At 41.8% G+C, this 22,514-nt stretch overlaps 1 protein-coding gene across 2 annotated transcripts in view; it reads left to right on the top strand.

Moving 5' to 3' along the window:
• The first annotated feature begins 9,862 nt into the window (after window positions 1-9,862).
• pex5la (peroxisomal biogenesis factor 5-like a) overlaps window positions 9,863-22,514 on the top strand; it is a 125,084-nt gene continuing 112,432 nt past the window's right edge. For both annotated transcript variants that reach the window (XM_052017955.1, XM_052017954.1), the window contains exon 1: window positions 9,863-9,950. In XM_052017955.1, coding sequence (XP_051873915.1) covers window positions 9,930-9,950 — 21 coding nt within the window. In that variant the 5' untranslated portion in view covers window positions 9,863-9,929. The remainder of the gene's footprint in view (window positions 9,951-22,514) is intronic.

Below are 22,514 nucleotides of genomic sequence, written 5' to 3'. Positions count from 1 at the left end.
TGAAAAAGGTTGAAAACCACTGCTCTACCGAACAGCTGCTGCCGTTGCCCAAAATTTTGTTCTGCAAGTTAAAGGTGCTCTTAGTGTGCATGTTCACAATATGGTTGAACTTTGCACTTTGAGGGAACTTGCAGCAGTGATTGGTGTGTGTGGGTCTGACAGATGCATGTTCAGGATGAATCTGATTGATAGAGAGTGTTGATGGGAGGGGTGTGATGCAGTGTGCATCCTTCAGCCTTGCAGATACAAGCCAACTTCGCACATCTTCCACCAAGGTTTTCAATGGAGTTTCCAAAAAGAATAATGCCTGCCCTCTCCTGCAGTGTGCTATTCTTCAGCGTTTCCAGGCCAGATAAGTTCCAGAATGTCTGGCAACACGGAATCAGAAACATTTAAAGGCAGTTCAAAAGGATTTAAGTAACTAAAATTAAATTTTAAAATTGTGTTAACTTGAAAATACATTTGAGTAATAAAACTAATTAAAAACAATGTAATATTAAGAAAAATAAGCAAACATCATATATTTTTTCATTCAAGGTCATCTGTACCTACACCAGCCATAGCTGCATTTGGTCCCTCAGCTTGGGATATTTTTTTCTTCACTTTTGAACTCAGTGACAAGTCCAGCAGGGAACCAGAGATTAAATGCACTGGTATCTGATTCCTACTTGTCTCTTGACCTCTGTGCTGAATTGGGCATGGAAATTTGTATACTATCTCTAGAAAATCATCGGTAAAGGGTAAATACAATTCTGGCCAACGTCCTCACTGAAATTTGCCACCTGCTGCAACTACAAGTGCCACCTCAGAGCATGTAGGGACTGCATTGTCAGTGAATATCAAGGAAACAATTTTCAGACTGGGGCTAGAAATATTTGCAAGGCCTTGCAATTTGCTCTTCACTATTACTTAAAGGAGGTCTCTGAAGCTGTGTAGCCAAAGTGAGCAACTCTGTTGTATTCTCTGGCTGGAGACCCATTAGAGAGTCCATGCGTGAATTGCAAACTTCTTGATGGTGCATGAAATGACTGACTCCATATATATTTTGTGGACAACAATGTCAATTTTGTTCCCTGCCTTCCTGCATTTAATCTATTGCAACTCCCCAAAGGGTATCTGTAGTTTGTAACTGGTTCACGAGTACAAGCTGCATGCAAGAATTGTTTGAAGGGCAAGGGCACACTCCAGAGGCTGCACTACAACAGTTTCATTGATCTGCAGGTGAGCAAGCTGCCAAGGATGAGTACCTCCTTGAAAACCTTGATTCACCAGTCCCCAGACAAAGGTAAACTTCTCCCAAAAGAAAAGAGCCCCAAACCTGGATGACAGCCTCTTGAGTTCTATCTCTATCTGTGGTCCATCAGCTTTCTACTAATTTATTTCTGTGAGACATTCCTGGTGCTTGCTGCACTCTCCAAGTTATGCTGTAGATGGTGATTCAATGCAAGATGACCCACAGGCTGATAATGGACGCCCCCTAACATTTGGCATGATACAACCCTTCCAACATTTTGTTTAATTGCTTCTGTGGAGGCAAAGGTTCTTCTACACTTTGCTGAATCTTTTCTCTGTCCTACACAGTGGAGCTGGGAGTGGACTAATCCCTTATTTTATCCTGGTGAGAGAGAGGACAAGAAAGAATGAATCTCTCCCACCAAGGAGAGATAATGTACAGTCTCTCTGCTTGTTGCATAAATGCTGAGATTCTGAAGAATCAAGATATTATCAGAATGGGCAGGTGTCAAGAATCTGAAATACAAGGTGAAGAAGGTGTTGTAAGAGAGTTGCTGATGATTGGTAGTGTTGAACTATGAGTGAAAATGTTGCTGCTGGGGGCTGTGAAAGGAACATCCAACAGGGAGATGTGAGGGAGTGATCAGGTGAGAATGAGAAATTGTACATTTTGTTCTTTGGCTGGGAATTGCTTCAATAGTCTTAGAAGAAAAGAAAAAGCAAATACTGACTTTCTCCAGACTTGCAAAAACATTTGATGACAGTACAGTCCACCTTGTAGCATTCCAAACAATTTCCTATTTTTCTGTAATTTCTTCCTCTAGAACACCAACCGTAGAATTGGTCAGAAGAGGTGACTCCCAATTTGAAGAAGCCTCTGCATCCATGGTGAAAGGCAGCAGATTTCATTTTGTGTCAATGAATCAGATAGGAAGCAAAATATGTGGCATCCATTAATTCAAATATGCCAGGTCCAAAATTTTCTGCAGCAGATTAATTTCACACTCACCTAGAATCAAAATAATGACCATAGATAGAAATTCTTCTAAGCATTCAACTACTCATTGAATTAGAGGTGCACAGGAAACCTATGCCAGTTTTGATTGAGATCTCGGAGCCATATTCCAATGCAAACATGCAATGAGTCCTGTGATTTTAAAATCATGAGCTTCAGGCTTTATGCATTAAACCAACAGAAGAGCCAGTCAGACTGGAAGCAAGGACTTGCACCCACAATCTTCTGTTATGGCAGAAATTCTTAAAACACCAGGGATCATGGTGATCAAAAGCCCCCTTAAAGGACAGGAAGACAACCTTGAGAAAGAACGGCCTTTGGACTGTCCTGAGGAATGAATTGTTGGAGTAATGGTCAAAAGCTGCTCTTGAACTGAAGACCTATACAGTTTGCAAACCATGTATTCACCATGGAAAATTCAGATTTTGCCAGACTAAATCCATCGCTTTGATAATGACACCCATAAAAGCTCTGACTTTAAGGACATCATATACATAGTGAACTGTGTCATAAGTTCTGTGTGCACACTGTGAAAACATGGACATATGACTGGATTTTAGATAAAATGATATGACTAATACATAATACATTGCACCATGCTGCATAATACATTGCACCATGCTGCATAATACATTGTGCAATGCAATAGAGTTTGTAAGCCATTGTCTCTCATTGTAGTTGAACTAATACCAAGAAAACAAGAACAAAAATATTGCAAGTGCACATGGGGATGCTCTGTGGTAATTTTGGAAGTGAAACACAAAGACCCAGCTGTTGCCTCGGCAATAACTATGAGGCTGGAAGCAAGGACTTGCACCCACAATCTCCTGTTATTGCAGAAATTCTTAAAACACCAGGGATCATAGTGATCAAAAAGCCCCTTAAAGGACAGGAAGACAATCTTGAGAAAGAATGGCCTTTGGCCTGTCCTGAGGACTGAATTGTTGGCTATAAAGGCTCATTGCTTTAATGAAGCAGATCGGCATATACACAACTAAATATGGAATATGTCCAAATTACTGAATTTCCCTGTGCTTCCACAAACTTCAGTACACTGATCGTTCACTAAGGATTAGAGAATGAAATTTTATGATACTTGAACAATTTTGTGTGGCACTCTGTGACATTTTAGGAAAAGGGGCAAAGAGCTGCATGTTATCTGCTCGTGATCGCACACTGAAGGAGAGGATTTATATTATTCAAGAAGCAATCTTAGAAAGTAATAAAGGTGGGATAGGTAGGAAGAGCAGTTCATCAACAGGGAGTTGTTAACACCTTTACACCAATTAAAATTATTCCCTCATTTCCTGAGGAAATGAATATAAGGATAACACTTTGCTTTGATATGGTTTTGGAGAGCATAAACAGTTTTCTGTTTGTCTTTCAGGAGACACTGAAATAAAACAGGATGGTAGGAATACTCAGGAGCTCAGGTAGAATCTGCGGAGAGAGCAAAAGTTATTGTTTTGAGTAAGTGGATCTGGGTTTCCTACATTGCGTATACTCTGGAGATGTAATTAGTGTAAAAAAAAGCTATAACGGGCATAACCTGCCATTGTGCATGGAAATTAAACTTCCATTTTTGTCTCTGGCCAAGGGCTCCACAGCAGTCAGGGGAATAGGAAGTAAGAAACAGTTCTAGGCTGAGTCAATTGACTGTTGTCAGTTGCATGTCTCGTTATTCTTCACGTACCTTGCAAGAACGTCAAGTCAGGATAACCTACTATACAGTGATAAACAAGGGATAGAGAGCCAGTTAAATAGATCCCCAATCAAAAATGTTTTTCTTTCATTTGCACTTTGAAAGTCAGAAATGCAGGAACCCAGGCAAACCTGCTCAATCTCTTTTTTTTGTTGTTTGTTTATTCATTTTTTTGGCATCTGCGCATTGCTGGCAAGTCCACCATTTACTGACCATCCCTATTTGCCCACAAGAATGTAATGGTAAGCTGTCTTCTTGAACCTTGCAGCTCTTCTGGTGAAGATACCCCACAGTGCTCTGGGGTAGGGAGTTTCATTATTTAGACCCAACAAGGTTGAAGGAATGGGGATGTATCTCTAAATCAGGATTGTAGGCAATTTGAAAGGAAGACATTTAGCTGGGGGTGTTCCCCTGCAGCTGCTACCCTTGTCCTGGTGATAGAGGTCATGGGTTTGCTGTTAGAGTAGCCTAGGAAAGTAGCTGCAGTACATTTAGTAGATGCACACCCTATAGACACTGAGCACCAACGGTGGAGGAATGAATGTTTAGAATAATTGATGGGGTGCATACCAAGTGGGCTGCTTTATCCTGAATGATATCAAGCTTCCTGAGAATTGTTGGAGCTTTACTCGTCCAGGCAAGTGGTGAGTATTCCATCACAGTCTTGTGTGTTGTAGATGGTGGAAGAGCTCTGGGGTGTCAGACAGTGTGTCACTAGCCTCAGAACACCCAGCCTCTGAACTGCTTTTGCATCCACAGTACTTGTGTACTAGTCCAGTTGCATTTCTGGTCAATGGTGACCACCCCTTCCCCCACAAGATTACCATTACCTTCTTGTGGGTAATAGTGCTGAAAGTTTAGGTAAGAATAGATTGGTGGGGATGAGGTCAAGTAGGTTGAAGACGGTCATTGCCTGGTATTTTTGTGGTATGAACGTTGCCTGCCACTTATCAGTCCACGTTAAAATGTTGTCTTGGTCTTGTTCCATGCAGGAATGGACTGTTTAATTCACTGAGGAGTTGCAATTGGAATTTAACATTATGCGATCATCCATGAACATCCCCAGTTCTGATCTTGTGATGAAAGGTCATTGATGAAGCAGCTGATGATAATTGGGCCTGAGACAATGTCCTGAGGAACATCCACAGTAATGTCCTGTGGCTGAGGAAACTCTGCAGTAATGTCCTGGGGCTAGGGTGATTGACCTCTGACAACCATACACTATCTACCTTTGTGGAAGGTGTGAATCGCCTTGATGCCCATTGACTTGAGTTTTACCAAGGCTCCATAATGCCACTTATGTCAAATGCTGCCTTACGATCAAAGGCAGTCACTCTCACCTCTGCAATTCATCTCAAGAGGTCTGGAGGAGAGTGGTCCTGGTGAAGCCCAAAATGGTCATCATTGAGCAGCTTATTGGTAAGTGCCATTGAAAGCACAGTCAACAACACCTTTCTCATCATTGCTGATGTTTGAGAGTAACCAGATTGGATTCAATTTCTTTTTTATTAACATCTAGGCAATTATGCACATTGTTGACTAGATGCCAGTGTTGTAACTGTACTAGAACAGCTTGGCTGGAAGCATAGTTAGTTCTGGAGCACAGGTCTTCAGCACTACAACTAGGAAGAACTCTGGCACCATAACCTTTGCTGTATCCAATACTTTCAGCTGTTTCTTGATATCACAGAGTGAATTGAACTGGCTGGAGAGTGGCTTCTGTGATGGTGGAATAACAGCTGGAAGCCAAGATGAATCATAACTCATGCTGGGCCCTTCCTTGTCCTTGGAGTCTCCTCCCATTAGCTGTTTAATGTACGAAGAATGAGGGGAGATTTGATAGAGGTTTACAAAATTATGAGGGGTATAGACAGAGTAAATGCGAGTAGGCTCTTTCCACCTAGATTAGGAGAGATAAGTACAAGAGGACATGGCTTTAAGGTGAAAGGGGAAAGGTTTAGGGGGAACATTAGGGGGAACTTCTTCACTCAGAGAGTGGTAGGAGTGTGGAACGGGCTGCCATCTGACGTGGTAAATATGGGCTCACTCTTAAGTTTTAAGAATAAATTGGATAGATACATGGATGGGAGGGACCTGGAGGGTTATGGACTGGGTTCAGGTCAATGGGACGAGCGGAATAAAGTTTCGGCACAGACTAGAAGGGCTGAATGGCCTGTTTTCTGTGCTGTAGTGTTCTGTGGTTCTATGCTCATTGATAGCGATGGTAGAGTGAAGGACAGACTGGGCTAGGAGGTTCCAGATTGTGTTGGTGTTCAGTTCTGCATCTGATAGTCCACAGCACTTCATAAATGCCTAGTTTTGAACTGCCAGATCTGTTCTGAGTTTATCCTATTTAGCACAACGGTAGTGCCATACAACATGATGCAGTCTTCATTTTCTTTTGTCTCCATAAGGACAGCACAGTGTTTACTCTACCAATACTGTCATGAATAGATTGGTGGGGATTAGGTCAAGTGGGTTTATCACTCACATTGATGCACACACCATCTGCCATGTGTCTAAGCTTTAGGACTTGACCACTCTTAGAGATGAATATTACAGAATCTCACCCAGAGTACACTCTGTGCGCGCTTGCTACTTTCAGTCAGTCAACAGGGAAGAGTACAATAGGTGGTACTCAGGACGGTATTTTCCTACCCGGGCTTTACCTGATCCCTCAAGCCTCCCTCACTCCGGTGGTTCAGAATGTACTCGGGGATTGTGTTGGAGGAGTCTGGCACATTATCATCTTCTCAGAATTATGCCTTAAAGACAATGTTATGCTGTCTGTGGGACAGCTTTCCTAATTTAGGCACCAATTCCCAAATGCTGTGGGGAGGACTTTGCAAGGTCAGCTGGGTTAGGATTGATTTTGCCATGTCCAAATCAGTGCCAAGGTCAATGCCTATTTTACACTTTCTCTGTTTTACTGTTGCAGTTATGCGATATCTGATGGACTTGGTGGGCTATTGGGTCGTTGATGGGTCTGAAGTCAAATATAGGCCACATTAAGTCAGGATGGACAAGGATGGCAGACTTCCCAAAAAATATTAGTGATCTACATGCATTTTTGCAACAATCTGGTAGTTTTGTGGCCATTATTATTAATATCTAATTTCATTTAACTGTATTTAAATTTCACAGTTGTTTTGGTGGAATTTGAACACAGATCTCTAAAATTGTTAGTCTAGGCCTCAGAATTACTAATTTGATAACTACCATCACACCCAGAAGATGACCCCCCTCAGCCCTGGAGTCAATTTGTTAACCTTCCCTAGTTAACCTCTAATACAAACATACCTCTCCTTAAATAAGGAGACCAATATTGTCCACAGTACTTCACCAAAGCCTTGTGCAGTTTGTGCAAGACTATCTTACCTTTATATTCCATCCTCTTTGCAAAAAAAGTTGATGTTCCTTTTATCTTCCTAATTACTAGCATGGTAACTAGCTATGTTCCATGTACAAGGACATGTCCATACACAGCAGAACCCACTAAGGGAAGAAAAGTGAAATGGTTAGAAGGTAATGGCAAAGGTAGGCAGAGACGACAGGGCAACAAGTCAAGACAACATCACTTTGTTATGCAGTGTGACAACCTCAGGTTGAGATTTCATTTGAGAAGTGAAAAATAGTCAGATGACCAAACACATCACAGAGCATATCCTTCAGCTAGCTTCAACCTCCTAATCCTCCCCCACCTATCTACTTTTCCCCTCACCTGGACCAGCCTATTACCTGCCAGCTCGTGCTCCTCCCCTTCCCCCTACCCTCTTCCTTTCCAGTCCTGATGAAGGGTCTCTGTCTGAAATGTTGACTGTTTATCTCCCTCCATAGATGCAACCTGACCTGCTAAGTTCCTCCAGCATTTTGTATGCATTGCTCCATCCTCATAATTGTTATGACTGCTTCTTCTACTGGGAATAGTACATGAATGCTTGGTGTCCTTCCTTCCTGTCTCAGCTTCTCCTGTAAGAAGAAAGTCAATGTGCTATTGTATGGATTGGTGAAATTTTGCAAAGTCTTAGACTTGGGGGTGGGGAGAGGTGGTGGAATGAGGGAAATCAGCAGAAGCAAGTAGTGAGCATGCAAGTAGCAGCAGAAGCTAGTTCAGTTTAATGTGCTGTAGTGTTTGAGGAAAGTAAAGGGAAGCAATCGGAAGCTTTGTGAATACTTTGGTTATGGATCACTAATCACTGAAATGGATTTCTAATGACAAACCCTCTGCTGCTCAAAATAAAGTAAATATTGCAATATCAGCTGGCATGGAGACTTATAAATGGAGTTGGAAGAAGCAAAATACAAACATTACGAAGACCTGAAACACATTTATTGTCTGCTTCTACTTCTAGTCATTGCATCCCACCAGGTCCTCATTGGGTGAGGAAAAGAGTGACAGAAAATGATATGAGTAAGGCTAAACATAGTAAAACTACCTCACATTCCTCTCTGTCTGCATACACTATTTTAGCATTTTGATGAAATACTCAGAGTAAATAGGAGAGGGAAGGGCATGAGAGAGGGAAGGGAATGCAAAATCATTTGAGAAGTGCACCCTGGGCACATAAGACAGGGCACGTGAAAGAGGGTGGCATGTGAGAAGGCAGAGCATACAGAAGGGCAGGCTATGTGAGATGGGTGGACATGAGCGAAGGCAGGGGATGGACAAGTGCCGGGTATATAAGAGGGACGGGCACATGAGGGGGCAGATGTTGGAAGAGTGCAGGTTATGTGGGGAGGATGGGTACATGAGAGAGGGCAGGGGTGGAGGTGCAGGGTACACAGGGATGGGTACACGGGGAGGATGGTTACACAGGGATGGGTACATGAGAGAGGGCCGGGGTGGGACACTGCAGGGTACACGGGGAGGATGGGTACACGAGAGAGGGCAGGGGTGGAGGTGCAGGGTACACGGTATTGGTTTATTATTGTCACTTGTACCGAGGTACAGTGAAAAACTTGTCTTGCATACCGATTGTGCAGGTCAATTCATTACACAGTGCAGTTACATTGGGTTAGTACAGAGTGCATTGATGTAGTACAGGTAAAAACAGTAACAGTACAGAGTAAAGTGTCACAGCGACAGAGAAAGTGCAGTGCATTAAGGTGCACTGTCACAACAAGGTAGATCATGAGGGATGGGTACACGAGTGAGGGCTGGGGTGGGACAGTGCAGGGTACATGGGGAGGATGGGTACATGAGAGGGCAGGGGTGGAGGTGCAGGGTACATGGGGATGGGTACACAGGGGGGATGGGTAGACAAGGATGGGTACACAGGGATGGGTACATGGGGGAGGAAGGGTACACGGGGATGGGTACACGAGGGAGGAAGGGTACACGGGGGATGGGTACATGAGGGAGGAAGGGTACACGGGGATGGGTACGTGAGGGAGGAAGGGTACACGGGGGATGGGTACACGGGGGATGGGTACGTGAGGGAGGAAGGGTACATGAGGATGGGTACACGGGGATGGGTACGCGAGGGAGGAAGGGTACACGATGGAGGATGGGAACACGGGGGAGGAAGGGTACACGAGGGAGGAAGGGTACACGGGGGGTGGGTACATGAGGGAGGAAGGGTACATGAGGATGGGTACACAGGGAGGAAGGGTACACGGGGATGGGTACGCGAGGGAGGAAGGGTACGCGATGGAAGATGGGAACACGGGGGAGGAAGGGTACACGGGGAGGGCAGGACGGTGTCCGCACACGCGCGCTCAGTGGCCGGGGGCAGGTGAGGAGGGGGCGGGTGTAACCGCGGGCGGACGGGGCTGCGGACACTGAGAGGCGGGGTGGGAGGGAGCCGGACTGACAGGGAGGCGGTTTCAGCAACAGCGCCAGCAGCAGGTTCATCGCCGTCACTCTTCAAGTCACCTCTGAACAGAGAGCCGACGGAAAGCCCGAAGAAGCACCTCAGCCCGAGAGTTGCTAGCAGACGGCGGGAAGCGCAGCGCTCCTGCAGCAAGGAGCCGGTCAGGATGTATCAGGGCCACATGCAGGTCAGTGCAGGAGACCAATGTTTCTGTAATTCGATAAAATAAATTCGAGGTAACCTCAGCATGAACGTTGGCTTTAAATGGTCAAAACGCATTCAGAGCGAAACGAGTAAATGGCATGCAAAATGAAAAGGAAATAAGTGTCAAGGTTATGAAATGATCGGGCTTTTGTCTGTGATAGTTACAGAATTGTATCCAAATAAGATTGAAGTTTTTGGTTGTGCTCTCAGGATGTAGAAGCAGGCACATAATTGGTGTTTAAATGGATGAAGAGTGCATTCATCAAAGGCAATGGCTTATGTTCAGAAATACGTGGAATTCCTATCTCATTTATGAAGGAGGTTAATATGAATTGCAGTGTAGCTTTACGTCGACTGCACATGTTAATACATTTAAGTATTTTGCAGACATATGATGCTCAACACGCGTCGATTCAAGGGCAAGGATGATAGATTGGAACCAGGAAGGAATCTGCCGCTGGTTGCACATATTTAGTGCAACGCTTAGTTTGCTGAAGAAAGCGCAAAATTTACGTTATAGGTAGCGTCTTGCAATTGCAGTAATTTATCGCCACGTGAATAACATGGAACTATCGCATATCTGAAACAATAAATAACTATTGCAAGCGCCACATATTAAAGATGCATGAGCGCCGAGAGGGTGTTGTGTGCAAACAAACGAAGTAATCAATTGGAAATCTTTTACGTCCTTTATTTTTAGATGTTTGCATCTGCTGAATCCTTGCATCCTTTCTTTGCATACACGCATCTTGAACCTAATTAGTTTGTAACCTTGAAATTCACCCCGCTCACATTTCAGAATGATTTTGCGTGGCTATTATGATGTTGGGCAGTCGTTTATTTGTGCGCATCATGCTGCTATTTATTGCATGTATTGATTTTATAATTCCATAATAAAATGTGCCCATGTTCCGCTCCGGTGGTTGCATGAAAATCCATAGATAGGACCCAATTCGCATAACGTCACACAACACAACGCAGGCAATACATCGCGCCACCATGTAAGTGAAGGCAACAGGCTCGTGGACTTTCGTGTCGTTCAGTGAGCAAAGTGTGATTAATTCTCAGGAAACTTCTTTAATAGCATTGTGTGGCAACACGAGGAATGGTGTAATTCGTGAACTGTCATTTGTGTTGTGGGAAAAATAGGCAAACTCTTTTAAATCGCTGATCACTTTTTAATTAAATCAGTCCACTCTTTTGTAACCTAACATCACCTCAAAGTGTGTAGGATCAGACGTGCGGTTCAAATAGGCACTATTACAATCAGCCTTTCCGTTTTTGCCGGCATTGTATATATTGTCAAGGTTGCATTTTTTCACGTATTCATATCTGCACAGTTGGGCAAACGTGTTCTAAGTAATGGATCATTTTACTCCTGACACTGGCTAGAGCAGTAATCATTTCCAGCACAGACTGGTCACAGGTCAGATGCAATACGGAGAGCCCTAAAATTATTATCCTGACGACTTACGCCAACCTCAACATCTCAGTCAGTTTTACCAATGCATTATTTCTGTTTTCAGTAACTTGTAAGACTGAAACATTTTATTAAATGTTAAAATACAACATGAACAGGGCAGTTCCTTAATTCTTTCTCAAATATTTTCACGTCTACTTATAAAAGACGACAATTTAGGTGCAATTTTCTGTTAAACTAAAGGCAGTTTTAGAATTGCACAACACATTGTTTTGATTATTTTTCTACCAACGTTAACCAATTAGTTCAAGTGAACAAATTTTAAAAAAACAGGTATAGCACTGACTGTGTAAAATAGGCAATACTGAATCAGTGACACATTGCACATTTTTCTCAATGTTCAGCTGGAAAGGTAAAGAATTGTATAATGGATATCTAATCAAAGATGACCTGTTTTACATTAAGTCAAAGCAGGCAAAAGTAATGCTAGGAAAGTATTGATTGCTTTTCCGATTGTCTGACACTCAGCCTTCACTAAATACAATAAAGGCTTGAGTACTTCCAGCATTTTTGTTTTTATTTCAGATCTACAGCCTCTGCGGTTTATTGTGTTTTGTTCATGGCAATTTAATATAATTTAAGTTTCCATTTATTAATGTGGGTAGTGACTAGAAAAAATGATGGCATGCAAGCTTCAGTTTTAAGGAACCCATTTTGTTTTCGGTATTATGCAATTTTCACACTGACAGACCTGGAGGTTGCAAGTACAATGTAAAATTCATTTTATATTTTATGAGCTACTTGCTTAAACATGGACATAGGAGCAACTTTAAAGCAGTCACGTTATATTTAAAGTGTTTTGGATTTTATCATTCATTCTAATATTTTTTTAAAAAAACTCCAGAGACTGATCTTGGGAACAACAATTGAATGTGAAGAACCAATTTGGGGGTAACAGTGAAAAAGGATTTAACTGTGATATAAAAATGTAAGATGTTTCACCTTCTCGTTGTTATAATACACACAGGCAACAATGGATAAATGATTTTAGAGTAAGCAAAGAGTGAATCAGAAACATTGTTGAACAATAAGAAGCTGGCTCATCTTAAAAAGCATTATTTATTCCATATTCTGAATTTAGGCATACAATATTTTTATTTCCAAATATTAAACTTCATAGGACCAAACTCTGAATTTGGATATCAATAAAATATTATTTTCAAATATTAAACTTCATAGGCTTATTATTAAACCTTACATTTTGCAGAATTGCTGTACTTCTTCAGCATGTTTGTTTAAATAGTTTGGTTTTTACCTTTTCTGTCACTGGTAATCTGTCAAGTTTCTGTTAGCTGTCACTTTATCTTAATCTGAAATATTAAAATATTCCAGTGTAATGCCTATGAATGTGACCCTTAAGATGTATTCCTCCAGAAGTTTTGAAAAAGCTATGCAAAATTATATAAAACACAGTAAAATGTTTAAATGGATATCCTATATTTTCTTAAGTTTTTCCTGAAGAAGTTGTGATATTTTCCCCTTGGTTTTGAAGGACCTTTGCTTTGTGAGGCTGACAATCATAATGTGAGCCTAGGTTCTGAGCAGTCACCGAACAGCAATTTTTAGTGGGTGGGATGGGGCTGGTGGAATTGGGGAGGTTTGAAGGATTGTGGAATAAAAACAAAGTGCTGGAAGAGAGTTCTGATGAAGGGTCATAGACTTGACATGATAATTCTGTTTCTCTCTCCACAGAATGTTGCCTGACCTGCTGAGTATTTCCAGCACTTTGTTTTCATTTCAGATCTCCAACACCTACAGTTATTTGATGTTTCATTGAAGGATTAAGGATTCATCCAGTGACCACAGGGAAAGAGTTTATTTCCCAGACTGAAACACCCAGGTCTTGGACAAGAGAGGCAATTTTTAGGACCCTTATTGTCAGTATTACTTGGATCAGTTAACTGCGCATTAGCGAGCAATTTATCTTTTGTGTCTTGGTCAGATGAGACATTGACAGATATAGAAAACAACAATATTCATAAGTATGTTGCAAACTATTTAAAAGAGCTGCAAAAGTAATATTTACTAGCATTAAGTGTGTACCTGAATCCCAGTGATCAACTACAGATAAAGTACAGGTTGCTACATTTAGAGTTTAAGTGAATGGTTATGGGAAAGTTACTGTTATAAAGCAAATTATTTATCCCTTTCAACAACTTAATTACAAAACAACAACTGACAACACAAAATAACAACACAATAAAATAATAACACAATAACAGCTCCCAGAGGGCTACCAAGAGGCTGCTCCCCATCTGTTTGCAGCTATTAGAAGGGATCGGAGAATCATCAGAACAGTTGAGGTGGCCAGAGTCTTCATAGGTAGAGACTGGGTTTTCTGGAGACTGGGATGTCTGAATATTAGCCTTGGGAAGTTTACCACAGATGATGGATACCTAGAAAAACAGCCTGTTGACTCTTGAACTTGGTGAACATGCTCTATCTGTAGCTGTGAAATAACCAGTGCCTTTGGCCATCAAACCTTGGGATCCATCCAGGGTTAAATTGAAGCTTGCATTCACCCAGTCGTGAATGAATCAGGTAGGCAACTGATGCTTTGTCTTCAAGCATTGACAATTGCTTCAGCTTTGCTCATAAGGCCAGTCTAAATTCACAAGCTTTCAATTTACAGCTCTGGGTGGATTTGAATAGATGCAAGATGGATGCAAGGTATCCTCCGATCACCCAGCTTATGAGGTGCAGCACCTACACTCTGCTGAGCTAAGCTTGGACCCACTGATGTGGACTTACTACTGGTATCCTCCACTTCACCATCTTCTTCCTCATTTATATTGTTTGATTCACCAAGTGACAAATCAACTACATCCTGCTACACCCATCAAAGTATGACTATTTGAGCTGGTGCCGAGCTGGCATGAGTGCTGTGATGGAAAGATAACTCCTTTGAGTGACCTCCTCTAAGAAGGAGCGATTGTCCTTTTGTTGCATCATCTGGTTCAGGATGATGCAATGAAAGATGCAAGATGAAAGACCATAGAACCATACAGCACAAAACAGGCCCTTCGGCCCACCATGAAACTTGAATTGTGAATGTAAGAATAATTATATTTGCACAAAGGAATTCGTCCCTTGCTGCTGTCGTCAAGTTCATCTGAGTGAGTGTCTTGTGCAATAAGAGAGAATTCTGTCAGTAGGTAACAATGAAATTCCTATCTCCCTGCCTCTCATGTCCAAGCATATGGTCATACCAATTATCTGTATCAACTCTCCTCTATGCATGTCAATTGGCTGATGCCTGGAGGACACCCCGGTTCTCAGACTTTTCATAACAGTATTTTCTTTGCAATGAGGGGATTAGAGGGATGCACAAGTGAGCTTCATGGTGTATGTTGCAAGTATGGACAGTGATGATGTGTTAATATGCAGTCCACTTTGTCAGTTAGTTTGGTCAAGGAACCAAATTCAGGATCCATAATGTGGCAGCTTGCAATGTATACTTGGGTTGAGATTGAATCACCAATCACATCGTAACACTCAGTATATGGAAATCAAAAAAAAAATCAGATGCTGGAAATGCAAATTTAAAAAAAGGAAATGCTGGAAGCACTCAGATGGTCAGGCAGCATCTGCGGAAAGAGAAAGAGAGTTACTACTTTGGGTTGAAATCACTTTGTCAGAACTGTTCTGATGAAGCATCTTTGACCTTATTTTGTTTTTGTATTTCCGCAGATACTGCCTGACTTTGAGTATTACAGCGTTTTCTGCTTCTATAACGCACGCTCGGGCTAATTTGTACCATAACTCAAATAATAATGGATAATGGTGGACTGAATCCCTGGTTCTGTAGGAGATTTACTTCTAAAGTCTTTGCATTTTTTTTGTGTGGTGCAGAATACAGGAAGCTGCACCCAACTGATGCGGGGGGAAGAATGTGATTTTTGTCCCTGCCTTTTGGGCTGTAATTCTCTGGAGCATATTACCTACCCATGATAGAATTTGTGCTTTATTTTTATTATTGTATTGTATTCTCAGCCAAATTGACCAGGTGTAGCTCACAGAGCCTGCCATTAAATTTATTTCATTAAATTATTTGAACTAAAAATCGGAGAGAATTGGACAGGTTTTGTAATGGTCAGCAATTTGCTCTGAAATACATTGAGTTCCCATTTGCTGACACTAGATCATTTATCTTGTTGAGTTTGAAAAGGTAGCAGAAAATGTCTTTGTAGGCATATACGAATGAAGGCTGTTTTGGCCAAATATCAAAACATTTCAGTGGAAGCCAGTAGAGCACTTGTTTATTAGACTTGAATACCTATAGGTGACATGAGTACATATTTTAATTTCCAAGACTGGAGCCTAGAATTAGCAAAGTAAAACTAATCTTTTCAAGCCATGAAATATCATCAAAAGATTTAAATAGCTAGAAATGAGCCTTACCACCATCACACATCGGAAAGAAATTTTAGTATTCATTACTGATGCCAATTTTAAAATGCAAAATTTTTCTTAAAACACAAGCAATAGAAAAAAATATTTAAAGTCTGATAAATTCAGAAAAACTCATCTTAAGAAAAAACTCTTTTGTTCTGAACCACCTAAACCTAGAAATACAAGAAAGGGAATTTGAGGTACAATCCATCTAAATGACAATTATTGTTATTTATACAGTTTATTAACATTATCTTTGTGGAGTGTATTTCAACACAATTATTAGATTTTTAAAATATTTTACATAACCTTTGGCTATTGTTGTGGCTCTGGCTGTCGTTGTGGCTCTAGCTATTTATCCACCACCGTTAAGGCAAGATAACTAGAAAATTTTGAAAATTATACAGAGGGAAACTGATGCCTTTTTGCTTTCAGTACAATGCTTCTTGTAGAACCTGAGTTTTGCTCTGATTTATAACTCTGTCTTCTTGGATCTATTAATATGCAGACTGCTGTGTTCTCTTGCTGAAAATTGGACCCAGAAGTATACGTACATTGCATCTGTAGAGTCAGCATAACACACAAAGAATGCAGAAAGCACAGTAAGGTCATGAATGCTACATTTCTGTTGTCAGTGGACCAGACATTTGGTAAAAGAAAATAATGATATTTCCTTAAATCTATAAGGAAAGCCGCTTTTACTAACTCAGTAACACCCAAAACGCTGTGTCTCACCAGAATTTAGTGAGAACAGCTTTTTATGAAGTTTATGTGCAAAATTAAAGAAAGCACCAATAAGTACGTGCTCAATTTTATAAACCCTTCTGCTGTAATGTGGAATGAATATCATTACCATACTTTGTATTAACATTTTCAAGAGCTGATATTCATAGCCTTCTGTATTAGCTTCAACAACCCAACAATTATGCGTGGTAGATTGATATTCTTCAATAAGACAGATATACACAGTGACTGTCCCACCATCACTTGGCAGTTTAAAGCTTTTTAATAAACTGAATAATTGCATATACCATGTGCAAACCTTCAAGTGAAATAAAGTTTCCTTTGGAACCACTGCCCTATAATTTTATGATTTTGTGACATAACAAGAAACAAAGTTCACAAAATATGCCCATAAGCATCTCTGGCCAGGTGGAATACAGAGCTTGGTAAAGTGGTTTGTTTCACTTTGAAGTACATAAATTTGTTTTGTGTGTATATTCCGTACTGTTTGGTGGAGAGTTCCATGGCTTAGACCCAGTGCCAATAATGGAATGGTAACATATTTCCAAGATACGATGTTGTGTGACCTGGGGAAGATCATGCATGTGCTGGAACCCCTTATCCTCCTCTATAGTTAAGGTCATGGCTTTATGATGCAGTCAGAGGAGCCTAGGTATGTCATTGTACTGTATTTGGTGGGATGATACACATGTCAGCCACCATGCACCAGTAGTGGACAGAATGAATGTATAATGTGGTGCACGGGATACCAGTCAAGTGTTAGAGATGCTTAAGTAGCCTCAATATTTATAAACTAGTCAAATTGAATCTCTGGTCAGTGGTGTCTTCTGGAATGTTGATGTTGGGGGACTTGGTAATGGTAAATGCAGTGTGGGTCACAGATACATGGTTAGACTGTCCCTTGCTGGAGATGTTCATTGTCTGACACTTTGTGGCACAAAATGTCATATGCTGTTCATCAGTCCATGGCTGAATGCTGTTTGGGTCTTGCGGTAAATTAGTGTGGAGTGCTTCACTTGTTGACGACTTGTAAATGAAACTTAACATTATGCGATCATCAGCAAATATCCTGACTTCTGACCCCATTACAGATGGAAAATCATTAATGAATTGGGTGAATGGTTGGGTCTAGGACACTGCCTGGAGAAAATCCTGCATAATGGTCCGGCGGCTGGCATGATTGACTTCCAACAACTACAACCATCTTCCTTAGCCTGAGATATGACTCCAACCGTTGGAGTATTTTCCATTGACACCACTGTCTTCAGTTTTATCAGGGCTCCTTGATGCCACACTTGGTCAAATGCTGCCCTGATGTTAAGAGCAAACATCTCACCGCATCCTGTTTGAACCAAGGCTCTGATGAGGTGTCGAAGCAAGTAATCCTAGTAAAACCAAACTTGGCATTAGTGAGCTAGTTATTGATAAATAAATGCTGCCTGACTGCATAGTTAATAACTCCGTGCAGCACCCTGCTGTTGATTTGAAAGTACTCTGATTGGGTGGTAATTAGTTTGAATAGATTTGCCCTGCTTTTTGTGAACAAACGTGCTGGAGTAATTAATTAGTGTCAGGTGGATGTCAATGTTGTAACTATACTGGAACAATTTACCTTGTGTATTGGTTTATTATTATCGCTTGTACCAAGGTACAGTGGAAAAACTTGTCTTGCATACTGTTCATACAGATCAATTCATTACACAGTGCATTGAGGTAGTACAGGGTAAAAACAATAACAGAATACAGAGTAAGATGTCACAGCTACAGGGAAGTGCATTGCAGTTAGACAATAAGGTGCAAGGTCAAACAAGGTATATTGTGAAGTCAAGAGTCCATCTCATTGTTTAAGGGAACTGTTCAATAGTCTTATCGCTGTTGGATAGAAGCTCTTTGTGAACTACTACACCGTATGTAGTAGTATGCCAGTATATTGCAAGCAGTATGTAGGGGATGGGATAAAGCCTGGTAGGTGATAGGTGGAGCCAGATGGAGAGAGAATGATGAGCAGATGGAACCAGGTTTGGGGAGGGGTTGGGAGGGATGAACAAAGGGAGAAGACAACTGGGTGGACGGGTGAGTGTGTGTGTGTAAGAGGAAATTGGAAAATTCTAGCTACCCAAGCAGAGTGTAAAATGTTCTTCTTCCAGTTTGCATTTGGCTTCTCTGTAGCAATGGGTAGGCCAAGAGCAGAAGGGTCGGTGTGGGAGTGGGAAGGAGTGTTAAAATGACGTGCAACTGGAAGCTGAAGATGGCCGTAGCAGACAGATCGACACTTGGTTTCACAAGCAAGTATTTACAAGGATGTTGTCAAGAATGGAAAAGTGTCACCGTGGGGAAAGATTGAATCAGCTAAAATTGTCTCCTTCGGAGCAAAGAAGCCTGAGAGGAGTCTTAATTGCAATGCATAGGGTTGTGAGGAGCGTAAACAGGAAGGAACTATCCAATTGGCCTCATGTCATAAATTTTGATAAATATGTCTGATTTAAGGGAGTTACGTTTGGAGAGGATGGAATAAACAAGATGCTCGTGTTTGAGCAGTTCTCCATATCTCTTACTGTTAGAATAAGGACCCACACATGCAGTGAAAGAAGCATCGGTAAACACTCAGCTAATTATTGAATGCTTGCATCACCTCCATTGCACCAGCTGCAGCACAGAACTACATGAGTGCTAAAGGGCAAAAGAAAACATGCAGTAGACAGTTAAGTAATTTCACAAAATGAGATCAAATTTCTGGAGTGTTACCTACAGATAATTGTGAATGGTAGTGGACAACTTAGCAGCTAATAAAAAGAGAGGGCTCCAAGAATATCACCACCTTCATTGATGGTGGGTCTGCAGCCAATTCAGTTCACTGTACATGGTATCAAGAAATGGTTGAGAGCACTGGATTGAGCAAAGGCTCAGGACCAGACAATATCCCAGCTGTCAAACTGAAGACCTGTGCTCCAGAATGAGCTACACCTCTAGGCAAGCTGATCCGTACAGTTACAACAAGGCATTTATCAACAATGTGGAAAATTGCCCAGGCATATCCTGTTCATAAAAAGCAGGACAAATCCAATATAGCTAATTGTTGTCTGATCAGTCTGTCAATCATCAGCAGAGTCACTGACAGTGCTTTCAAGTGCGCTTATTTACCATAACCCACTTACTGATGTCCATTTTGCCAGGATCAGATGTCATTGTAGCCTTAGACCAAGAACCTGAATTCTACAGAAGGGACTAGATTTACTTGTCCAGGCGCCTCCAACAGCACCTCCCAAACCTGTTACCACTATCACCAAGAAGAGCAAGGGCAATTGGCACATGGGAACACTACCGTCCTGATTTGGAAATATGTCAACACTGGTGCCCCACAAGGCTGCGTCCTCAGCCCTCTACTCTACTCCCTATACACTCGTGACTGTGTGGCCAGATTCTGCTCTAACTCCATTAGAAGTTTGTAGATGATACCACCGTTGTCGGCCGTATCTCAAACAGCGATGAGTCGGAGTACAGGAAGGAGATAGCTTAGTGGAATGGTGTCATGACAACAACCTTTCCCTCAATGTCAACAAAAGAACTGGTCATTGACTTCAGGAAGGGGGACGGTGTACATGCACCTGTCTACATCAATGGTGCTGAGGTCGAGAGGGTTGAGAGCTTCAAGTTCCTGGGAGTGAACATCACCAACAGCCTGTCCTGGTCAAATCACGTAGATGCCACAGCCAAGAAAGCTCACCAGCACCTCTACTTCCTCAGGAGGCTAAAGGAATTTGGTTTGTCCCCTTTGACTCTCACCAACTTTTGCCGATGCACCATAGAAAGCATCCTATCTGGATGTATCACGGCTTGGTACGGCAACTGCTCTGCCCAGGACCGCAAGAAGCTGCAGAGAGTTGTGGACACAGCCCAGCGCATCACGGACACCAGCCTCCCCTCCTTGGACTCTGTCTTTACCTCTCATTGTCTTGGTATAGCAGTCAGCATAATCAAAGACCCCACCCACCTGGGACATTCTCTCTTCTCTCCTCTTCCATTGGGTAGAAGATACAGGGGTGCGAGGGCACGTACCACCAGACTTAAGGACAGCTTCTACCCCACTGTGATAAGACTATTGAACGGTTTCCTTATGCAATGAGATGGACTATGACTTCACAATCTACCTTGTTGTGACCTTGCACCTTATTGCACTGCACTTTCTCTGTAGCTGTGACACTTTACTCTGTACTGTTATTGTTTTTACCTGTACTACTTCAATGCACTCTGTACTAACTCAATGTAACTGCACTGTGTGATGAATTGACCTGTATGATCGGTTTGTAAGACAAGCTTTTCACTGTACCTCGGTACAGGTGACAATAATAAACCAATACCAATCACTGTTACTTCATTATTGCTGGATCCAAATCCTGAAACTCTCTACCCAATAGCATTGTTGGTATACTTTCACCAGAAGGACTGCAGGGTTCAAGAAGGCAGCTCACCACACCTTCTGGTGGGCAGTTAGGGATGGGCAGTGAACACTCATCAGTGACACCAGATCTGAAAGAAATGAATGAATTTTTTTTTAAATGAACAAAGTTCTATTCTGAGTTGCAACTTAAGTGGTTATAATATTAACATTAACGATTTGGAAGAGGGAACCGAGTGCTGCATATTTAAGTTCACTAAATTGAATATAAAGCGGATTGCTCAGAGGATGCGGAGAGTCTGCAGAGAGATATGTATAAGTGACTGGGCAAGGGTCTGGCAGATGGAGTACAATGTTGGTAAATGTGAGGTCATCCACCTTGGAAGGAAAAATAGAAGATCAATTAAAGACTGCAGCATGCTGTTATGCAGAGGGACTTGGGAGTGCTTGTGCATGAATCACAAAAGGTTGGTTTGCAGGTGCAACAGGTTATTAAGGCAAATGGAATGTTGGCCTTCACTGCTGAAGGGATTAAATTTAAGAGCAGGGAGGTCATGCTGCAACTGTACAGGGTACTGGTGAGGCTGCACCTGAAGTACTGTGTGCATTTCTAGTCTCCTTACTTGAGAAAGGATATACTGGCTTTGGAGGCAGTGCAGAGGAGGTTCACCAAGTTGATTCTGGAAAGCCGGGGGTGGGGTTAGCCTAGGAGGAGATAATGAGTCGCCTGGGACTGTTATTCACTGGAATTCAGAAGAATGAGAGGGGATCTTATAGAAACACATAAAATTATGAAAGGGATAGATATGACAGAAGCAGAAAAATTGTTTCCACTGGTAGGTGAGACTAGAACTACGGGAGAGTAGATTTAGAACAGAGATGAGGAGAAACTGCTTTTCCCAGAGAGGAGTGAATCTGTGGAATTCTCTGCCCAAGGAAGCAGTAGAGACTACCTCATTAAATATACTTAAGACACAATTAGATAGATTTTTGTATAGTAGGGGAATTAAGGGACCTGGGGGAAAAGGCAGGTAGGTGAAGCTGAGTCCACAGCCAGATCAGCCACGATCTTATTGAATGGCAGAGCAGGCTCGACAAATCAGATGGCCTACTCCTGTTCCTATTTCTTATGTTCTTAATGTTAACATTGCTGACTTAACCTATTTGTATCGATTGCTTTAACCACTTTCCTACAAGTATGTTTTATCAACCCATGTCAGCTTACTTTCATCTCAGGCTACCCTAGCATGTTGCTTACAGCCAAAGTAATGTTGTATACTTCATGTAAGTGTTTCTGCTAATCTCCTTCCAAATGACATTTCCCTTTTAATATTAGCAAGTCACTGCAGTCCATGCCTCCATTAGCAGTTTTACAGCAAACATGCACATTTCCTCCAGGATAGGCCACTTAGTGGAATCCTCTAATCTGTGTCATCCATGTCCAGGGCTTCACCAACTGCACTGGTCTCACATTGTAGGCTCTATCATGCAGTGTGACGTACACGAATTCTCAAATCGTTGTATTAATGGATTCA

This window comes from Pristis pectinata, chromosome 6 (assembly GCF_009764475.1).
Source record: "Pristis pectinata isolate sPriPec2 chromosome 6, sPriPec2.1.pri, whole genome shotgun sequence".
NCBI classification, from domain to species: domain Eukaryota; kingdom Metazoa; phylum Chordata; class Chondrichthyes; order Rhinopristiformes; family Pristidae; genus Pristis; species Pristis pectinata.
The sequence above is the reverse complement of the archived record's forward strand: the minus strand, read 5'-3'. Positions and strand labels throughout refer to the sequence as shown.